At 36.0% G+C, this 17,374-nt stretch overlaps 1 protein-coding gene and 1 long non-coding RNA gene across 2 annotated transcripts in view; both read left to right on the forward strand.

The window, feature by feature from the left end:
* kif1c (kinesin family member 1C) overlaps positions 1 to 17,374 on the forward strand; it is a 53,695-nt gene that overhangs the window by 18,475 nt on the left and 17,846 nt on the right. The window contains exons 3-11 of the mRNA XM_049465211.1: positions 8,355 to 8,431; positions 8,652 to 8,831; positions 10,874 to 10,939; positions 11,972 to 12,150; positions 14,010 to 14,121; positions 15,892 to 15,969; positions 16,075 to 16,140; positions 16,830 to 16,908; positions 17,137 to 17,215. Of these exons, the coding sequence (XP_049321168.1) occupies positions 8,355 to 8,431; positions 8,652 to 8,831; positions 10,874 to 10,939; positions 11,972 to 12,150; positions 14,010 to 14,121; positions 15,892 to 15,969; positions 16,075 to 16,140; positions 16,830 to 16,908; positions 17,137 to 17,215 (916 nt within the window). The remainder of the gene's footprint in view (positions 1 to 8,354; positions 8,432 to 8,651; positions 8,832 to 10,873; positions 10,940 to 11,971; positions 12,151 to 14,009; positions 14,122 to 15,891; positions 15,970 to 16,074; positions 16,141 to 16,829; positions 16,909 to 17,136; positions 17,216 to 17,374) is intronic.
* LOC125782241 (uncharacterized) lies at positions 14,178 to 15,691 on the forward strand. Its single transcript, XR_007424852.1, has 3 exons — positions 14,178 to 14,297; positions 14,432 to 15,291; positions 15,404 to 15,691. It is a non-coding gene; the product is annotated as an uncharacterized LOC125782241 (long non-coding RNA).

Genomic DNA, 17,374 nt, shown 5'->3' on the forward strand with positions numbered 1-17,374 from the left:
GATTAAACAACTAATCGTAAAAAGAATCGTCAGGTTAGTCGACTACAAATATAATTATTATTTGCAGCCCTAGTCTCAAAAAGAGTCAGTCTTGAAAAGAGTCAGTCTCAAAACAGTTCAGTTTCATTCTCCATTTGATTCAGTCTCAAAACAATTTGATTCAGTCTCAAAACAATATGATTCAGTCTCAAAACAGTTCAGTTTTCTCCATTTGATTCAGTTTTAAAACAGTTCAGGTTTGTTCTCAATTTGATTCATACTCAAAACAGTTCAGTTTCAGACTTAATTTGATTCAGTCTTGAAAAGAGTCAGCCTCAAAACAATATGATTCATTCTCAAAACTGTTCAGTTTTGTTCTCTATTTGATTCAGCCTCAAAACAGTTCAGTTTTAGTCTCCAAAAGAATTAATCTCAAAACAGTTCAGTTTCATTCTCCATTTGATTCAGTCTCAAAACAGTTCCGTTTCAGTCTCAATAGGATTCAGTCTCAAAATGATTCAATTTCAAAACAGTTCCGTTTCAGTCCCAACATGATTCGGTCTCAAAAAAAGTCAGTATTCAGTCTCAAAACGAATCAATCTTAACACAGCTCTGTTTCAATCTTAATATGATTCAGTCTCAAAAAGAGTCAGTCTCAAAACAGTTCAGTTTCAGTCTCAATTTGATTCAGTCTCAAAACAGTTCAGTTTCAGTCTCAATTTGATTCAGTCTCAAAACAGTTCAGTTTCATTCTCAATAAAATTCAGTCTCAAAACAGTTCAGTTTCAGTCTCAAAATGATTCAATTTCAAAACAGTTCAGTTTCAGTCTCAATATGATTCGGTCTAAAAAAAAAGTCAGTATTCAGTCTCAAAACAAATTAATCTTAACACAGCTCTGTTTCAATCTTAATATGATTCAGTCTCAAAAAGAGTCAATATTAAAACAGTTCAGTTCCAGTCTCAATATGATTCAGTCTCTAAAAGAGTCTACTTCAAAAGGAGTCAGTCTCAAAACAGTTCAGTTTCTGTCTCAAAATGATTTAGTGTTAAAAAGAGTTAGTCCTGAATAAGTTCGGTTTCAGTCTGGAAATGAATCAGTCTTAAAATGAGTCAGTCTCAGAACAGTTCAGTTTCAGTGTTAATATGATTTAGTCTCAAAGAGTCAGTCTCAGTATGATTCAATCTCAAAAAGAGTCAGTCTCTAAACAGTTCAGTTTCAGTCTCAAAAAGAACCAATCATTTTTGCTTTTTGAAAATATTCAACCTCAGTCTCAGTATAGATTTAGTGATTAATTGTGAGAATAATCACATGTCACACAGAACACATTCAACTTATCAGTCTCTGAACCACTTTTCACAGAATAATTCAATCTTGGAATGATCACATCTGAGGACGATTCAGTTTCAGAATGATTCAGTCTCAGAAAAGCCTTATCTTTAGAAGGATTCAGTCTCAGAATGATTCAGTTTAAATTCAGTGTGTAAAAGGTTGAGTTTATTGAGTGTAATAAATGATTCATATCTCAGATTCACCATTACTTGTAGCCAAACATGAGATCATACACCAACTAATTACCATTACAGTACACACAACACTTTACACAGAGAGAGAGAGAGAGAGAGAGAGAGAGACAGTATAGAGAGAGACAGAGAGAGAGACAGACGGTATATAGAGTGAGAGAGGGGCCCAGTCTGAGCTATTTTCTATAGGCAGTGAAAAGAATCACTATGGAGAGGAAACCTTGCTCTGCTGGAGTGTGTGCAGTTTTAACCATTTGTGTGTGTGTGTGTGTGTGTGTGTTGACTGTGTAAACACTGTGTTCTGTGTTAGAGTGTTGAGCTGATGACTGAGAGCAGATTAAAAAGTGAAATGTGTGGATAAGAGAGTAACAGTGACTGTGTCTGACTTCTGCACAAACAGAACTTTAATCACTTTAATCTCTGCTAATTAAACCATTTTCAGACTAAAACTCTGCTGTATTTGGTTAAAACAAGTGATTTTTCTGACAAAATATATTTTTTATTGCAATTATTAGAGTACTACTTATTATAATTAGAATTTAAGAACGGTTCAGTTGCATTATACTCGCATCTTAGAATCATTCAGCTTCAGAATGATTCGTTCAAGCGCTTTACTATTACGTTTTGTAATGATTCAGTCTTGGAATGATCACATTTTGTTATGATTCACTCGTAGAATCATCACATCATTAAGTCTCAGAAAGATTCAGTCTCAGAAAGATTCAGTCTCAGAAAGATTCAGTCTTAGAATGATTCAGTCTCAGAATGATTCAGTCTTAGAATGATTCAGTCTCAGAATGATTCAGTCTCGGAATGATTCAGTCTCGGAATGATTCAGTCTTGGAATGATTCAGTCTCAGAACGATCACATCTTGAAACGATTCAGTCTAAGAACGATCACATATCAAAACGATTTAGTCTCAGAATGATCACATGTCATTGTGGAACAATTAAATCTGAGAAGGACTCAGTCTCAGAACGATTCAGTCTCAAAACAATCAAATATTGGAATGATTCAGTCTCAGAAAGATTCAGTCTCAGAAAGATTCAGTCTCGGAATGATTCAGTCTCGGAATGATTCAGTCTCGGAATGATTCAGTCTCGGAATGATTCAGTCTTGGAAAGATTTAGTCTCAGAACGATCACATCTTGAAACGATTCAGTCTAAGAACGATCACATATCAAAAAGATTTAGTCTCAGAATGATCACATGTCATTGTGGAACAATTAAATCTCAGAAGGACTCAGTCTCAGAACGATTCAGTCTCAGAACAATCAAATATTGGAATGATTCAGTTTCAGAACAATCAAATATTGGAATGATTCAGTTTCAGAACGATCACATCTCGGAACAGTTCTGTCTTGAGTTGATCACATCTTTGGACGACTCAGTCTCAGAATGATCACATTGTTGAACATTTAAATCTTAGAATAATCACATTCCAGGAACGATTCAATCTCAGCACAATCATCAATATGATTCATTCTCAAAACTGTTCAGTTTTGTTCTCTATTTGATTCAGCCTCAAAACAGTTCAGTTTTAGTCTCCAAAAGAATTAATCTCAAAACAGTTCAGTTTCATTCTCCATTTGATTCAGTCTCAAAACAGTTCCGTTTCAGTCTCAATAGGATTCAGTCTCAAAATGATTCAATTTCAAAACAGTTCCGTTTCAGTCCCAACATGATTCGGTCTCAAAAAAAGTCAGTATTCAGTCTCAAAACGAATCAATCTTAACACAGCTCTGTTTCAATCTTAATATGATTCAGTCTCAAAAAGAGTCAGTCTCAAAACAGTTCAGTTTCAGTCTCAATTTGATTCAGTCTCAAAACAGTTCAGTTTCAGTCTCAATTTGATTCAGTCTCAAAACAGTTCAGTTTCATTCTCAATAAAATTCAGTCTCAAAACAGTTCAGTTTCAGTCTCAAAATGATTCAATTTCAAAACAGTTCAGTTTCAGTCTCAATATGATTCGGTCTAAAAAAAAAGTCAGTATTCAGTCTCAAAACAAATTAATCTTAACACAGCTCTGTTTCAATCTTAATATGATTCAGTCTCAAAAAGAGTCAATATTAAAACAGTTCAGTTCCAGTCTCAATATGATTCAGTCTCTAAAAGAGTCTACTTCAAAAGGAGTCAGTCTCAAAACAGTTCAGTTTCTGTCTCAAAATGATTTAGTGTTAAAAAGAGTTAGTCCTGAATAAGTTCGGTTTCAGTCTGGAAATGAATCAGTCTTAAAATGAGTCAGTCTCAGAACAGTTCAGTTTCAGTGTTAATATGATTTAGTCTCAAAGAGTCAGTCTCAGTATGATTCAATCTCAAAAAGAGTCAGTCTCTAAACAGTTCAGTTTCAGTCTCAAAAAGAACCAATCATTTTTGCTTTTTGAAAATATTCAACCTCAGTCTCAGTATAGATTTAGTGATTAATTGTGAGAATAATCACATGTCACACAGAACACATTCAACTTATCAGTCTCTGAACCACTTTTCACAGAATAATTCAATCTTGGAATGATCACATCTGAGGACGATTCAGTTTCAGAATGATTCAGTCTCAGAAAAGCCTTATCTTTAGAAGGATTCAGTCTCAGAATGATTCAGTTTAAATTCAGTGTGTAAAAGGTTGAGTTTATTGAGTGTAATAAATGATTCATATCTCAGATTCACCATTACTTGTAGCCAAACATGAGATCATACACCAACTAATTACCATTACAGTACACACAACACTTTACACAGAGAGAGAGAGAGAGAGAGAGAGAGAGACAGTATAGAGAGAGACAGAGAGAGAGACAGACGGTATATAGAGTGAGAGAGGGGCCCAGTCTGAGCTATTTTCTATAGGCAGTGAAAAGAATCACTATGGAGAGGAAACCTTGCTCTGCTGGAGTGTGTGCAGTTTTAACCATTTGTGTGTGTGTGTGTGTGTGTGTGTTGACTGTGTAAACACTGTGTTCTGTGTTAGAGTGTTGAGCTGATGACTGAGAGCAGATTAAAAAGTGAAATGTGTGGATAAGAGAGTAACAGTGACTGTGTCTGACTTCTGCACAAACAGAACTTTAATCACTTTAATCTCTGCTAATTAAACCATTTTCAGACTAAAACTCTGCTGTATTTGGTTAAAACAAGTGATTTTTCTGACAAAATATATTTTTTATTGCAATTATTAGAGTACTACTTATTATAATTAGAATTTAAGAACGGTTCAGTTGCATTATACTCGCATCTTAGAATCATTCAGCTTCAGAATGATTCGTTCAAGCGCTTTACTATTACGTTTTGTAATGATTCAGTCTTGGAATGATCACATTTTGTTATGATTCACTCGTAGAATCATCACATCATTAAGTCTCAGAAAGATTCAGTCTCAGAAAGATTCAGTCTCAGAAAGATTCAGTCTTAGAATGATTCAGTCTCAGAATGATTCAGTCTTAGAATGATTCAGTCTCAGAATGATTCAGTCTCGGAATGATTCAGTCTCGGAATGATTCAGTCTTGGAATGATTCAGTCTCAGAACGATCACATCTTGAAACGATTCAGTCTAAGAACGATCACATATCAAAACGATTTAGTCTCAGAATGATCACATGTCATTGTGGAACAATTAAATCTGAGAAGGACTCAGTCTCAGAACGATTCAGTCTCAAAACAATCAAATATTGGAATGATTCAGTCTCAGAAAGATTCAGTCTCAGAAAGATTCAGTCTCGGAATGATTCAGTCTCGGAATGATTCAGTCTCGGAATGATTCAGTCTCGGAATGATTCAGTCTTGGAAAGATTTAGTCTCAGAACGATCACATCTTGAAACGATTCAGTCTAAGAACGATCACATATCAAAAAGATTTAGTCTCAGAATGATCACATGTCATTGTGGAACAATTAAATCTCAGAAGGACTCAGTCTCAGAACGATTCAGTCTCAGAACAATCAAATATTGGAATGATTCAGTTTCAGAACAATCAAATATTGGAATGATTCAGTTTCAGAACGATCACATCTCGGAACAGTTCTGTCTTGAGTTGATCACATCTTTGGACGACTCAGTCTCAGAATGATCACATTGTTGAACATTTAAATCTTAGAATAATCACATTCCAGGAACGATTCAATCTCAGCACAATCATATTTCAGAATGATTCAGTCTCAGAACAATTCAGTTTCGGAACAATCACATCTCAAAACTATTCAGTTTCAGAATGAATCAGTCTCAGAATGAATCAGTTTCAGAATGATTTAGTATCAGAATGATTCAGACTCAGAATGATTCAGACTCAGAATGATTCAGTCTCAGAATGATTCAGTCTCAGAATGATTCAGTCTCAGAATGAATCAGACTCAGAATGATTCAGTCTTAGAATGATTCAGTCTCAGAATGATTCAGACTCAGAATGATCACAATCTCGAAACAATTCAGTCTCAGAATGATTCAGTCTCACAATGATTCAGTCTCAGAATGATTCAGTCTCAGAATGATTCAGACTCAGAATGATCACAATCTCGAAACAATTCAGTCTCAGAAAGATTCAGTCTCAGAAAGATTCAGACTCAGAATGATCACAATCTCGAAACAATTCAGTCTCAGAAAGATTCAGTCTCAGAAAGATTCAGTCTCAGAAAGATTCAGTCTTAGAATGATTCAGTCTCAGAATGATTCAGTCTTAGAATGATTCAGTCTCAGAATGATTCAGTCTTAGAATGATTCAGTCTTAGAATGATTCAGTCTCAGAATGATTCAGTCTCAGAATGATTCAGTCTCAGAATGATTCAGACTCAGAATGATCACAATCTCGAAACAATTCAGTCTCAGAAAGATTCAGTCTCAGAAAGATTCAGTCTCAGAAAGATTCAGTCTCAGAAAGATTCAGTCTCAGAATGATTCAGTCTCAGAATGATTCAGTCTTAGAATGATTCAGTCTCAGAATGATTCAGTCTTAGAATGATTCAGTCTTAGAATGATTCAGTCTTAGAATGATTCAGTCTCAGAATGATTCAGACTCAGAATGATTCAGTCTCAGAATGATTCAGTCTCAGAATGATTCAGTCTCAGAATGATTCAGTCTCAGAATGATTCAGTCTTAGAATGATTCAGTTTCAGAACGATCACATCTCAAAACGATTCAGACTCAGAATGATCACAATCTCGAAACAATTCAGTCTCAGAAAGATTCAGTCTCAGAAAGATTCAGACTCAGAATGATCACAATCTCGAAACAATTCAGTCTCAGAAAGATTCAGTCTCAGAAAGATTCAGTCTCAGAAAGATTCAGTCTCAGAAAGATTCAGTCTTAGAATGATTCAGTCTCAGAATGATTCAGTCTCAGAATGATTCAGTCTTAGAATGATTCAGTCTTAGAATGATTCAGTCTCAGAATGATTCAGTCTCAGAATGATTCAGACTCAGAATGATCACAATCTCGAAACAATTCAGTCTCAGAAAGATTCAGTCTCAGAAAGATTCAGTCTCAGAAAGATTCAGTCTCAGAAAGATTCAGTCTCAGAATGATTCAGTCTCAGAATGATTCAGTCTTAGAATGATTCAGTCTCAGAATGATTCAGTCTCAGAATGATTCAGTCTTAGAATGATTCAGTCTTAGAATGATTCAGTCTCAGAATGATTCAGTCTCAGAAAGATTCAGTCTCAGAATGATTCAGTCTCAGAATGATTCAGTCTTAGAATGATTCAGTCTCAGAATGATTCAGTCTCAGAATGATTCAGTCTTAGAATGATTCAGTCTTAGAATGATTCAGTCTCAGAATGATTCAGTCTTAGAATGATTCAGTCTTAGAATGATTCAGTCTTAGAATGATTCAGTCTCAGAATGATTCAGTCTTAGAATGATTCAGTCTCAGAATGATTCAGTCTCATAATGATTCAGTCTCAGAATGATTCAGACTCAGAATGATCACAATCTCGAAACAATTCAGTCTCAGAAAGATTCAGTCTCAGAAAGATTCAGTCTCAGAAAGATTCAGTCTCAGAATGATTCAGTCTTAGAATGATTCAGTCTTAGAATGATTCAGTCTCAGAATGATTCAGTCTTAGAATGATTCAGTCTCGGAATGATTCAGTCTCGGAATGATTCAGTCTCGGAATGATTCAGTCTCGGAATGATTCAGTCTCGGAATGATTCAGTCTCGGAAAGATTTAGTCTCAGAACGATCACATCTTGAAACGATTCAGTCTAAGAACGATCACATATCAAAACAATTTAGTCTCAGAATGATCACGTCATTGTGGAACAATTAAATCTCAGAAGAACAATCAAATATTGGAATGATTCAGTTTCAGAACAATCAAATATTGGAATGATTCAGTTTCAGAACAATCACATCTCGGTCTTCTGAGTTCTGTCTTGAGTTGATCACATCTTTGGACGACTCAGTCTCAGAATGATCACATTGTTGAACATTTAAATCTTAGAATAATCACATTCCAGGAACGATTCAATCTCAGCACAATCATATTTCAGTCTCAGAATGATTCAGTCTTAGAATGATTCAGTCTCAGAATGATTCAGACTCAGAATGATTCAGTCTTAGAATGATTCAGTTTCAGAACGATCACATCTCAAAACGATTCAGTCTCAGAATAATTCAGTCTCAGAATAATTCAGTCTCAGAATAATTCAGTCTCAGAAAGATTCAGTCTCAGAATGATTCAGTCTTAGAATGATTCAGTTTCAGAACGATCACATCTCAAAACGATTCAGTCTCAGAATGATCACATCTCCGAACAATTAAATCTCAGGATGATCTGGTCTGAGAGCTGTTTAGTTTCTGAATGATTAATTCTGAAATATTTAACAGTTAGATGTTTGTTAATAATTTATTGTTGTTTTGTTTGTGTTTCAGGCATCACCAATCCCAAACAGCCCAAAGATGCTCCTAAAAACTTCACCTTCGACTATTCCTATTGGTCACACAGCACGGTGAGTTCTAGTCTTCTCTAACTCAGATTAATCACCATCTGAGAATTATTTAATCTCAGAATAATCACGATATATAATCAGTACTGCGCGTTCTGTTCAATGAGGGGAATAAGATCAAACAGCTACGAATGGGCTGTGTTGGGTTTATTAGTGAACAAAAGGTCTAACAGATGTTATAATCTGTAATAAGCTGTTTTTCTTCTCCCGTCTCTGTGTTCAGGCTGAGGACCCGGCGTTCGCGTCTCAGAGGCAGGTTTATTTAGATATCGGAGAGGAGATGCTGCTCCACGCGTTTGAGGGATATAACGTCTGTATCTTCGCTTACGGACAAACCGGAGCGGGAAAGTCCTACACCATGATGGGGAAACAGGAGCCGGGCCAGCAGGGCATCATCCCACAGGTAACACAGCCGACGCACCTGAGCGTTCTTTCAGTCCTCCATCATTAACTAGAGCTGAAACTAATGGCTGTTTCAGTAATCAACAGTAATCTTAATAATTACAGTTTTACATTTACGGGCTGTTCGCACACCTGAATGTAAGCCACACCCACTTATTTTAATAAAAAAATTATAATAATTTTACATATACAGGATGCACCTGACTATAAAACAACCATAAAGTTGTCCACGTTATTACATATATTTACACAAAAACGTTAATTGTGTATTTACTTATATGACTTTATTCTCATAATATTACAACTTTAATATCAAAATATGACGACTTTATTCTTGTAATATTACGACTCTAAGCTCGTCATATTACAACTTTATTCTTGTAATATTAAGACAATTTTTTCGTAATATTGCAACTTCAGTCTTGTAATATTACGACTTTAATCTCGTAATGTTTCGGTTTTAATCTTGTAATGTTAAGACTTCATTCTCACAATATTACGAGTTTAACCCCCAATATTACAACTTTAATCTTGTAATATTACAACTTTAATCTTGTAATATTACAACTTTAATCTCACAATATTACAAGTTTAATCTCGCAATATTACAAGTTTAATCTCACAATATTACAAGTTTAATCTCGCAATATTACAAGTTTAATCTCGCAATATTACAACTTTAATCTCACAATATTACGAGTTTAATCTTGCAATATTACAACATTAATCTGGTAATATTACCATTTTTGTCTTGTTAAAGATTAAAGTTGTAGGGAATGTTTATGAATTTTTATCAGGACTCTTTTTCTTACTTTAAAAGAACACATTTCAGCTATTAATTAAAAATATATGGTTTAGAGTTTAGTGGCTCTTTGCTATTTTTGTGTATTAAGTGTGACAAACTGATTTATCCGTAATCAAATCTGTTATAGTTAATAAGACAGACAGACAGACAGACAGACAGACAGACAGAACACAAGAACAACAAACATCAAACAGAGACTTAACCTTCCTGTATTAACGTTAAATCAGTGGAATTCAGTCTCAAATTTACATGAATTAAATCTTTTAAAATTAGACCCAGTTTTAGACTCACTTTCCAGAAACAGATTAAACCATTAAACCTGCAGATTTACTAAACTCCTGACTTTAACTCAGAGAAACGCTGCTTCACAGAGCCAGAGTATTTACAGAGTATTTACAGAGTATTTACAGAGTATTTACAGAGTATTTACAGAGTATTTACAGAGTATAAAGTAGACTCTCCATTTATACAGCTTCAGTGGTAACAATGAAGCTAAAACTAAGATTTCCTTTTTTCTGTTTTCAGAAATAGCTTCAGGAATATACTGCAATAAAATAAATCTAAATAAGTTTAAATAAATTAATACATTAATATATATATATATATATATATATATATATATATATATATATATATATATATATATATATTAATGTATTAATTTATATATATATATATATATATATATATATATATATATATATATATATATATATTAATGTATATTAATATTTCAGTAGTATTCCATAGTTTAATAATGATCTATTATTTGTTTATGTAAAAAAAAAATATATATATATATACTGAATATATGTACTAGAAACTAGCCTGAATTATTATTTTAGGTTATTTTTAGGTTATTATTATAGGTTATTTTAGTGTGTGTCTCTCATAAATTCAGCTAACATTTAAACAAGTCCAAATTTACCGCTAATAATAAATATTAGCCTCCATTTGTTTTTATTAGAGGTTCAGTTAAAGGTTAGTTAGCATGTTCTGCTGATTAATAACTAGCCTAAATTTACTGCTAGTTAGAAATGCTAGTGAGAACAATGCTAACTAGTTTGTAATACATTTTATTAAAAATAATCGTCAGCTTCCTAAAATACTTGTAAAATTTTTTTTATAAAAGTCTTTTTTAGGAAACAGGAGGAAAAAGTAAAACCCTCTGTTAGCCGTTAGCGTAGCAGGTTTATACTCTGTTGTATAACACTGTGTGTGTGTGTGTTTTCTCGTAGCTGTGTGAAGACCTGTTCAAACGCACCTCAGAAAATACCGACCCCGACCTCTCCTACTCCGTGGAGGTAAGAGTGTGTGTTTGTGTGTGAGTGTGTGTGAGTGTGTGTGTGTGTGTGTGAAAGCCTATTACCACCACCCTAACAAAAAACTTTTTTTTTATTATTAAGTAAACTGCTATCTCATTATTTTGAAACAGTAAATCATTTTTTTAACATATTAAGTGAATATTTTGAGATACTAGTTCATTATTTTAAGATACTACCTCATTATCTTGAGATAGTAAGTCATTATTTTAAGGTAGTAAGTCATTACTTTGAGATACTAATTAATTATTTTGAGATACTTATTAATTATTTCTGAGATACTTCCGCATTATTTTGAGATACAAAATGGTCATTATTTTTAAGATGCTAATTCATTTTTTTGAGATACTAAGTAATTATTTCTAGATACTCCCTCATTGTTTTGAGATACAAATTCGTTATTTCTGAGATACTTCCTCGTTATTTTTGAAATACCATCTCATTATTTTGAGATGCTAATTCATTATTTTTGAGATACTCCTTCATTTTGAGATAGTAAAAAAGTATTTGTGAGGTACTATCTTTTTTGAGATACTCCCTCATTATTTTGAGATAGTAAGTCAGTATTTGTGAGGTACTATCTTATTATTTTGAGATAGTAAGTCAGTATTTGTGAGGTACTATCTTATTATTTTGAGATAGTAAGTCAGTATTTGTGAGGTACTATCTTATTATTTTGAGATAGTAAGTCAGTATTTGTGAGGTACTATCTTATTATTTTGAGATAGTAAGTCATCATTTTGTAATATTTGTTTTATTTTATTAAAATTTACCTCAGTTTTATTATTCTGAGTTCAGCTTGTGGTTTGTGTGACAGTGCTTTTCGCTCGGTGCTGATTGGCTTTTGCTCAGATAAATTTTGTTAGCTACCTGTTTCTTTGAATCCTTTACTATTATTATTATTATTATTATTATTATTATTGTTATTATTATTATTATTATTATTATCTTCTCCTCTTTTCACCCTGTTAATAATAATAATAATAATAATGAAGGATTGTGTGGTGTGTTCAGGTTTCCTACATGGAGATCTACTGTGAGCGGGTGAGGGATTTACTGAACCCCAAGTGTAAGGGCCCACTGAGGGTCCGAGAGCACCCCATCCTCGGCCCCTACGTAGAAGACCTCTCCAAGATGGCCGTCACCAGCTACACTGACATCGCCGACCTGATGGACTGTGGCAACAAGGCCAGGTAAATACAGTAGATACAGATACAACCAAAAAATGAATTAGAATATTATTAAAAAGTTACTTTATTTCAGTAATTTAGTTGAAAATATGAAACTCATATATTAAATAGATGTATTAAACACAGAGGGAACTATTTTAAGCGTTTATTTCTTTTATTATTGATTATTACGGCTAAGCGCGGTTAAGAGGTAATGCTAATGATGCTCCAGCAGTGCTAGCCAAGGTTAGCGATTAGCGCTGACTGGTAACATTTAAACATAAGGATTATAAAGCGCACTAATGATTTTTGAGGAAAATGAAAGGATTTTCATTGCATCTTATAGGGTGAAAAAAAAGCTCTGGAAAAAAAACCCATTTAAAATTAAAGAGTTTTTATTGATTTTACCAAATTGAAAACCTCTGGAATATAATCAAGAAGAAGATGGATGATCACAAACCATCAAACCACCAAACTGAACTGCTTGAATTTTTACACCAGGAGTAAAGCAGCATAAAGTTATCCAAAAGCAGTGTGTAAGACTGGTGGAGGAGAACATGATGACAAGATGCATGGAAAAAACAGTGATTAAAAACCAGGGTTATTCCACCAAATATTGATTATTTCTGAACTCTTAAAACTTTATAAATATGAACTTGTTTTCTCTGCATTATTTGAGGTCTGAAAGCTCTGCATCTTTTTTTGTTATAATTGCAAATACATGCTCTAAGTGTTGCTATTTGTTGTTTAAATAGGCATTAATTTTCATTATTAAGTAAGTTTCCATGCTTACGATCCCAGACACTTATTAACACATGTATACTGAAACCACCCATACTTCCTTATTTACTAAGTGTGTGTGTGTGTGTGTGTGTGTGTGTGTGTGTGTGTGTGTGTGAGAGACATGCCGGACATGTACTCAGATCCTTATTTAATCTGCCTGTTCAGTTTTAAAGAGACAGTTCAGTTAAAAATCCATATATTACTGTTGATTACTTGCTAGATGATTAGCTCACCGTAGCATAGCTTCCCATCCAACAAATTAGTGCCCATTCCATCAGAGTCGAAATCTTATCCATTATAACATCCAGCTTTCGATTGCAGATTTTAATCCCAAATTTTAATCCCTTGTGTTTCAGAGGATGGGTGTTTTTCAGGATGCTCTACTTTGTTAGATAGGTTATCTTCTTAATAGTTAGCTTAGCGTAGCTTAGCATAGCTTAGCATAGCTTAGCTACCCAGCTAGGACTAACACAACCTGTGCACAGTTCTGAATAGAAAGCTTAGCTCGGTCAACATGAATCTCTTCTGGATGATTAGCTTACCGTAGCATAGATTCCCATCCAACAAATTAGTGCCCATTCCATCAGAGTCGAAATCTTATCTATTATAACATCCAGCTTTCGATTTCAGATTTTAATCCCAAATTTTAATCCCTTGTGTTTCAGAGGATGGGTGTTTTTCAGGATGTTTTACTTTGTTAGATAGGTTATCTTCTTAACAGTTAGCTTAGCATAGCTTAGCCTTGCTTAGCTACCCAGCTAGGACTAACACAAACTGTGCACAGTTTGGAATGGAAAGCTTAGCTTAGTTGACATTAATCCCTTCTAAATAATTAGTTCACTGTAGCGTAGAGTTCCAGCCAACAAATTAGTGCCCATTCCATCAGAATAGAAAGCTTGCTTGCAGCTTTTAATCTCGAGTTTTAATCCCTTGTGTTTAAGGGGATGGGTGGTTCGCAGGGTAGTCTACTTTTCATTTGGGAAGAATACCTTCTTAGAAAGTTAGCTTAGCATAGCTTAGCTATCTAGCATATATATGAGCATAATGTATAAAAATGTTAAAAATGTACATATTAAATGATATTCTCTCTTTTTCTGTAGAACTGTAGCTGCTACTAATATGAATGAGACCAGCAGTCGATCTCATGCAGTTTTCACCATCCTGTTCACCCAGCGCCGCCACGACCAGATGACAAACCTGGATACTGAGAAAGTACGTCTTTCTCATTCACACACACACACACACACACACACACACACACACACACTGCTTCTCCATCAGCAGACGGAGTCCGAGAGAGAGAGAGAGAGAGAGTACAGTAGATCATGCTGTTTCTGCATCAGCAGCCGGAGTCTGAGAGAGAGAGAGAGAGAGAGAGAGTACAGTAGGTCATGCTGTTTCTCCATCAGCAGCCGGAGTCTGAGAGAGAGAGAGAGAGAGAGAGAGAGAGAGAGAGTACAGTAGGTCATGCTGTTTCTCCATCAGCAGCCGGAGTCTGAGAGAGAGAGAGAGAGTACAGTAGATCATGCTGTTTCTGCATCAGCAGCCGGAGTCTGAGAGAGAGAGAGAGAGAGAGAGAGAGAGAGAGTACAGTAGGTCATGCTGTTTCTCCATCAGCAGCCGGAGTCTGAGAGAGAGAGAGAGAGAGTACAGTAGGTCATGCTGTTTCTCCATCAGCAGCCGGAGTCTGAGAGAGAGAGAGAGAGAGAGAGAGAGAGTACAGTAGATCATGCTGTTTCTCCATCAGCAGCCGGAGTCTGAGAGAGAGAGAGAGAGAGAGAGAGAGAGAGAGAGTACAGTAGATCATGCTGTTTCTCCATCAGCAGCCGGAGTCTGAGAGAGAGAGAGAGAGAGAGAGAGAGAGAGAGAGAGAGATTACAGTAGGTCATGCTGTTTCTCCATCAGCAGCCGGAGTCTGAGAGAGAGAGAGAGAGAGAGAGAGAGAGAGAGAGTACAGTAGGTCATGCTGTTTCTCCATCAGCAGCCAGAGTCTGAGAGAGAGAGAGAGAGAGAGAGAGAGAGAGTACAGTAGGTCATGCTGTTTCTCCATCAGCAGCCGGAGTCTGAGAGAGAGAGAGAGAGAGAGAGAGAGAGTACAGTAGATCATGCTGTTTCTCCATCAGCAGCCGGAGTCTGAGAGAGAGAGAGAGAGAGAGAGAGAGTACAGTAGGTCATGCTGTTTCTCCATCAGCAGCCGGAGTCTGAGAGAGAGAGAGAGAGAGAGAGAGAGAGTACAGTAGATCATGCTGTTTCTGCATCAGCAGCCGGAGTCTGAGCGAGAGAGAGAGAGAGAGAGAGTACAGTAGGTCATGCTGTTTCTCCATCAGCAGCCGGAGTCTGAGAGAGAGAGAGAGAGAGAGAGAGAGAGAGAGAGTACAGTAGGTCATGCTGTTTCTGCATCAGCAGCCGGAGTCTGAGAGAGAGAGAGAGAGAGAGAGAGAGAGAGAGAGAGAGAGAGAGAGAGAGAGAGAGAGAGAGAGAGAGAGTACAGTAGATCATGCTGTTTCTCCATCAGCAGCCGGAGTCTGAGAGCGAGAGAGAGAGAGAGAGAGAGAGAGAGAGTACAGAAGGTCATGCTGGTTCTGCATCAGCAGCCGGAGTCTGAGAGAGAGAGAGAGAGAGAGAGAGTACAGTAGGTCATGCTGTTTCTCCATCAGCAGCCGGAGTCTGAGAGCGAGAGAGAGAGAGAGAGAGAGAGAGAGAGTACAGAAGGTCATGCTGGTTCTGCATCAGCAGCCGGAGTCTGAGAGAGAGAGAGAGAGAGAGAGAGAGAGAGAGAGAGAGTACAGAGTACAGAGTAAAGTGGGGACTTTGCTAAATCACAGTTGTTACATAATACTACAGTAAAAAGATATCTGTATAAACATGTTTATCAGATATAGATGTTTTTGAGATTTTAATATTTAAAATAGATTTCTAAATGTATATTTAATGTGTTAAATTGATCCTCTGAACGCGTTTCTCTGGTCTGTGTTTATTCAGGTCAGTAAGATCAGTCTGGTGGATCTGGCAGGAAGTGAAAGAGCAGATTCGTCAGGAGCGAAAGGCATGAGGTTAAAGGTGAGAACAGATCCTGATTCTGCTGTAGAAATGTGTGTGATAATATTTATATTTATAATGTATATATAAATATATTGAGTGTGTGTTTTGTTGTGTAATTTGCAGGAAGGTGCTAATATAAACAAGTCTCTGACTACACTGGGCAAAGTTATCTCAGCGCTGGCAGACATGGTGAGAAAAACATAAACACACTGCTACTAACACTGGCTAGCACTGCTGGAGCAGCATTAGCATTAGCCACTAACCACGCTATGCACTAGCTCTCTTGTCATTTAAAAGTGAGTATATTGGACTGTAGTCTGCGTGTTTACCGTGTTAAAACAAGCTACGTGGAACAAACCGCTAGCTTATATCGCCCTGTGTAGCTCTGTCCGGCTGCATTAGCCACTAACCATGGAGAGCAATAGCGGTTAGCTGCTAATGCTAATGCTGCTGCACCCAGCCTTATTGGAAATCTACGCCTACTGTTACAGTTTTGTTTACTTAACTCAGTTTTACAGGTCTTGCAACCTTCCGAGTTAAAAGGGCATGACGACACCCCTGTTCCGTACTAGTGTCACACAATGCTCCTTATAAACAAGTTTTCCTTATAGTGTAAAAAAGTACTGGTTTCAAAACTACTTAAAGTATTTTATTATGGATTACGATTATTTTAGACTAATCTCCAATAAGTTTTATTGTGTTGCACTGTGTATCGCAAACACAATATATAGCAAAAAAAATTAAATAGTGCAGAGCACTGATTGATTATCATGATCAGGTTTTTCACGTGTTTGTGTGTCTCTGTGTGTGTGTGTGTGTGTGTGTGTGTGTGTGTGTGTGTGTGTTTGTGTGTGTGTGTGTGTGTGTTTGTGCTCCAGCAAAGCACCAAGAAGAGGAAATCAGACTTCATCCCCTACAGAGACTCAGTACTGACCTGGCTGCTGAGAGAGAACCTCGGTAAGTCACTAAGATAAAGAGGAAAATAGAGATATATTTGTAAATTGACACATATATTCTTATATTAAGAAAAATAAAAAATCAGTAATGTATTTAAGAAGGTTTAAACACGAAGTAATTGTGCTACAAAAAGCTGTACAGTAGTGCTTTACATGCAGGTGTACACACACACACATTTGCATTGGCTTTATCTTATTTGTATGTGTGTGTATGTGTGTGTGTTTTAAGGTGGTAACTCTCGCACGGCCATGATCGCTGCTCTGAGTCCAGCAGACATCAACTATGAGGAAACCCTCAGTACACTCAGGTAATCATTCACTACAACTCCCATAATTCACCTGCACCCACTATTATCAGACCTCACTACAACTCCCATAATTCACCTGCACCCACTATTATCAGACCTCACTACAACTCCCATAATTCACCTGCACCCACTATTATCAGACCTCACTACAACTCCCAT

Source organism: Astyanax mexicanus, chromosome 1, assembly GCF_023375975.1.
Source record: "Astyanax mexicanus isolate ESR-SI-001 chromosome 1, AstMex3_surface, whole genome shotgun sequence".
Taxonomy (NCBI): domain Eukaryota; kingdom Metazoa; phylum Chordata; class Actinopteri; order Characiformes; family Acestrorhamphidae; genus Astyanax; species Astyanax mexicanus.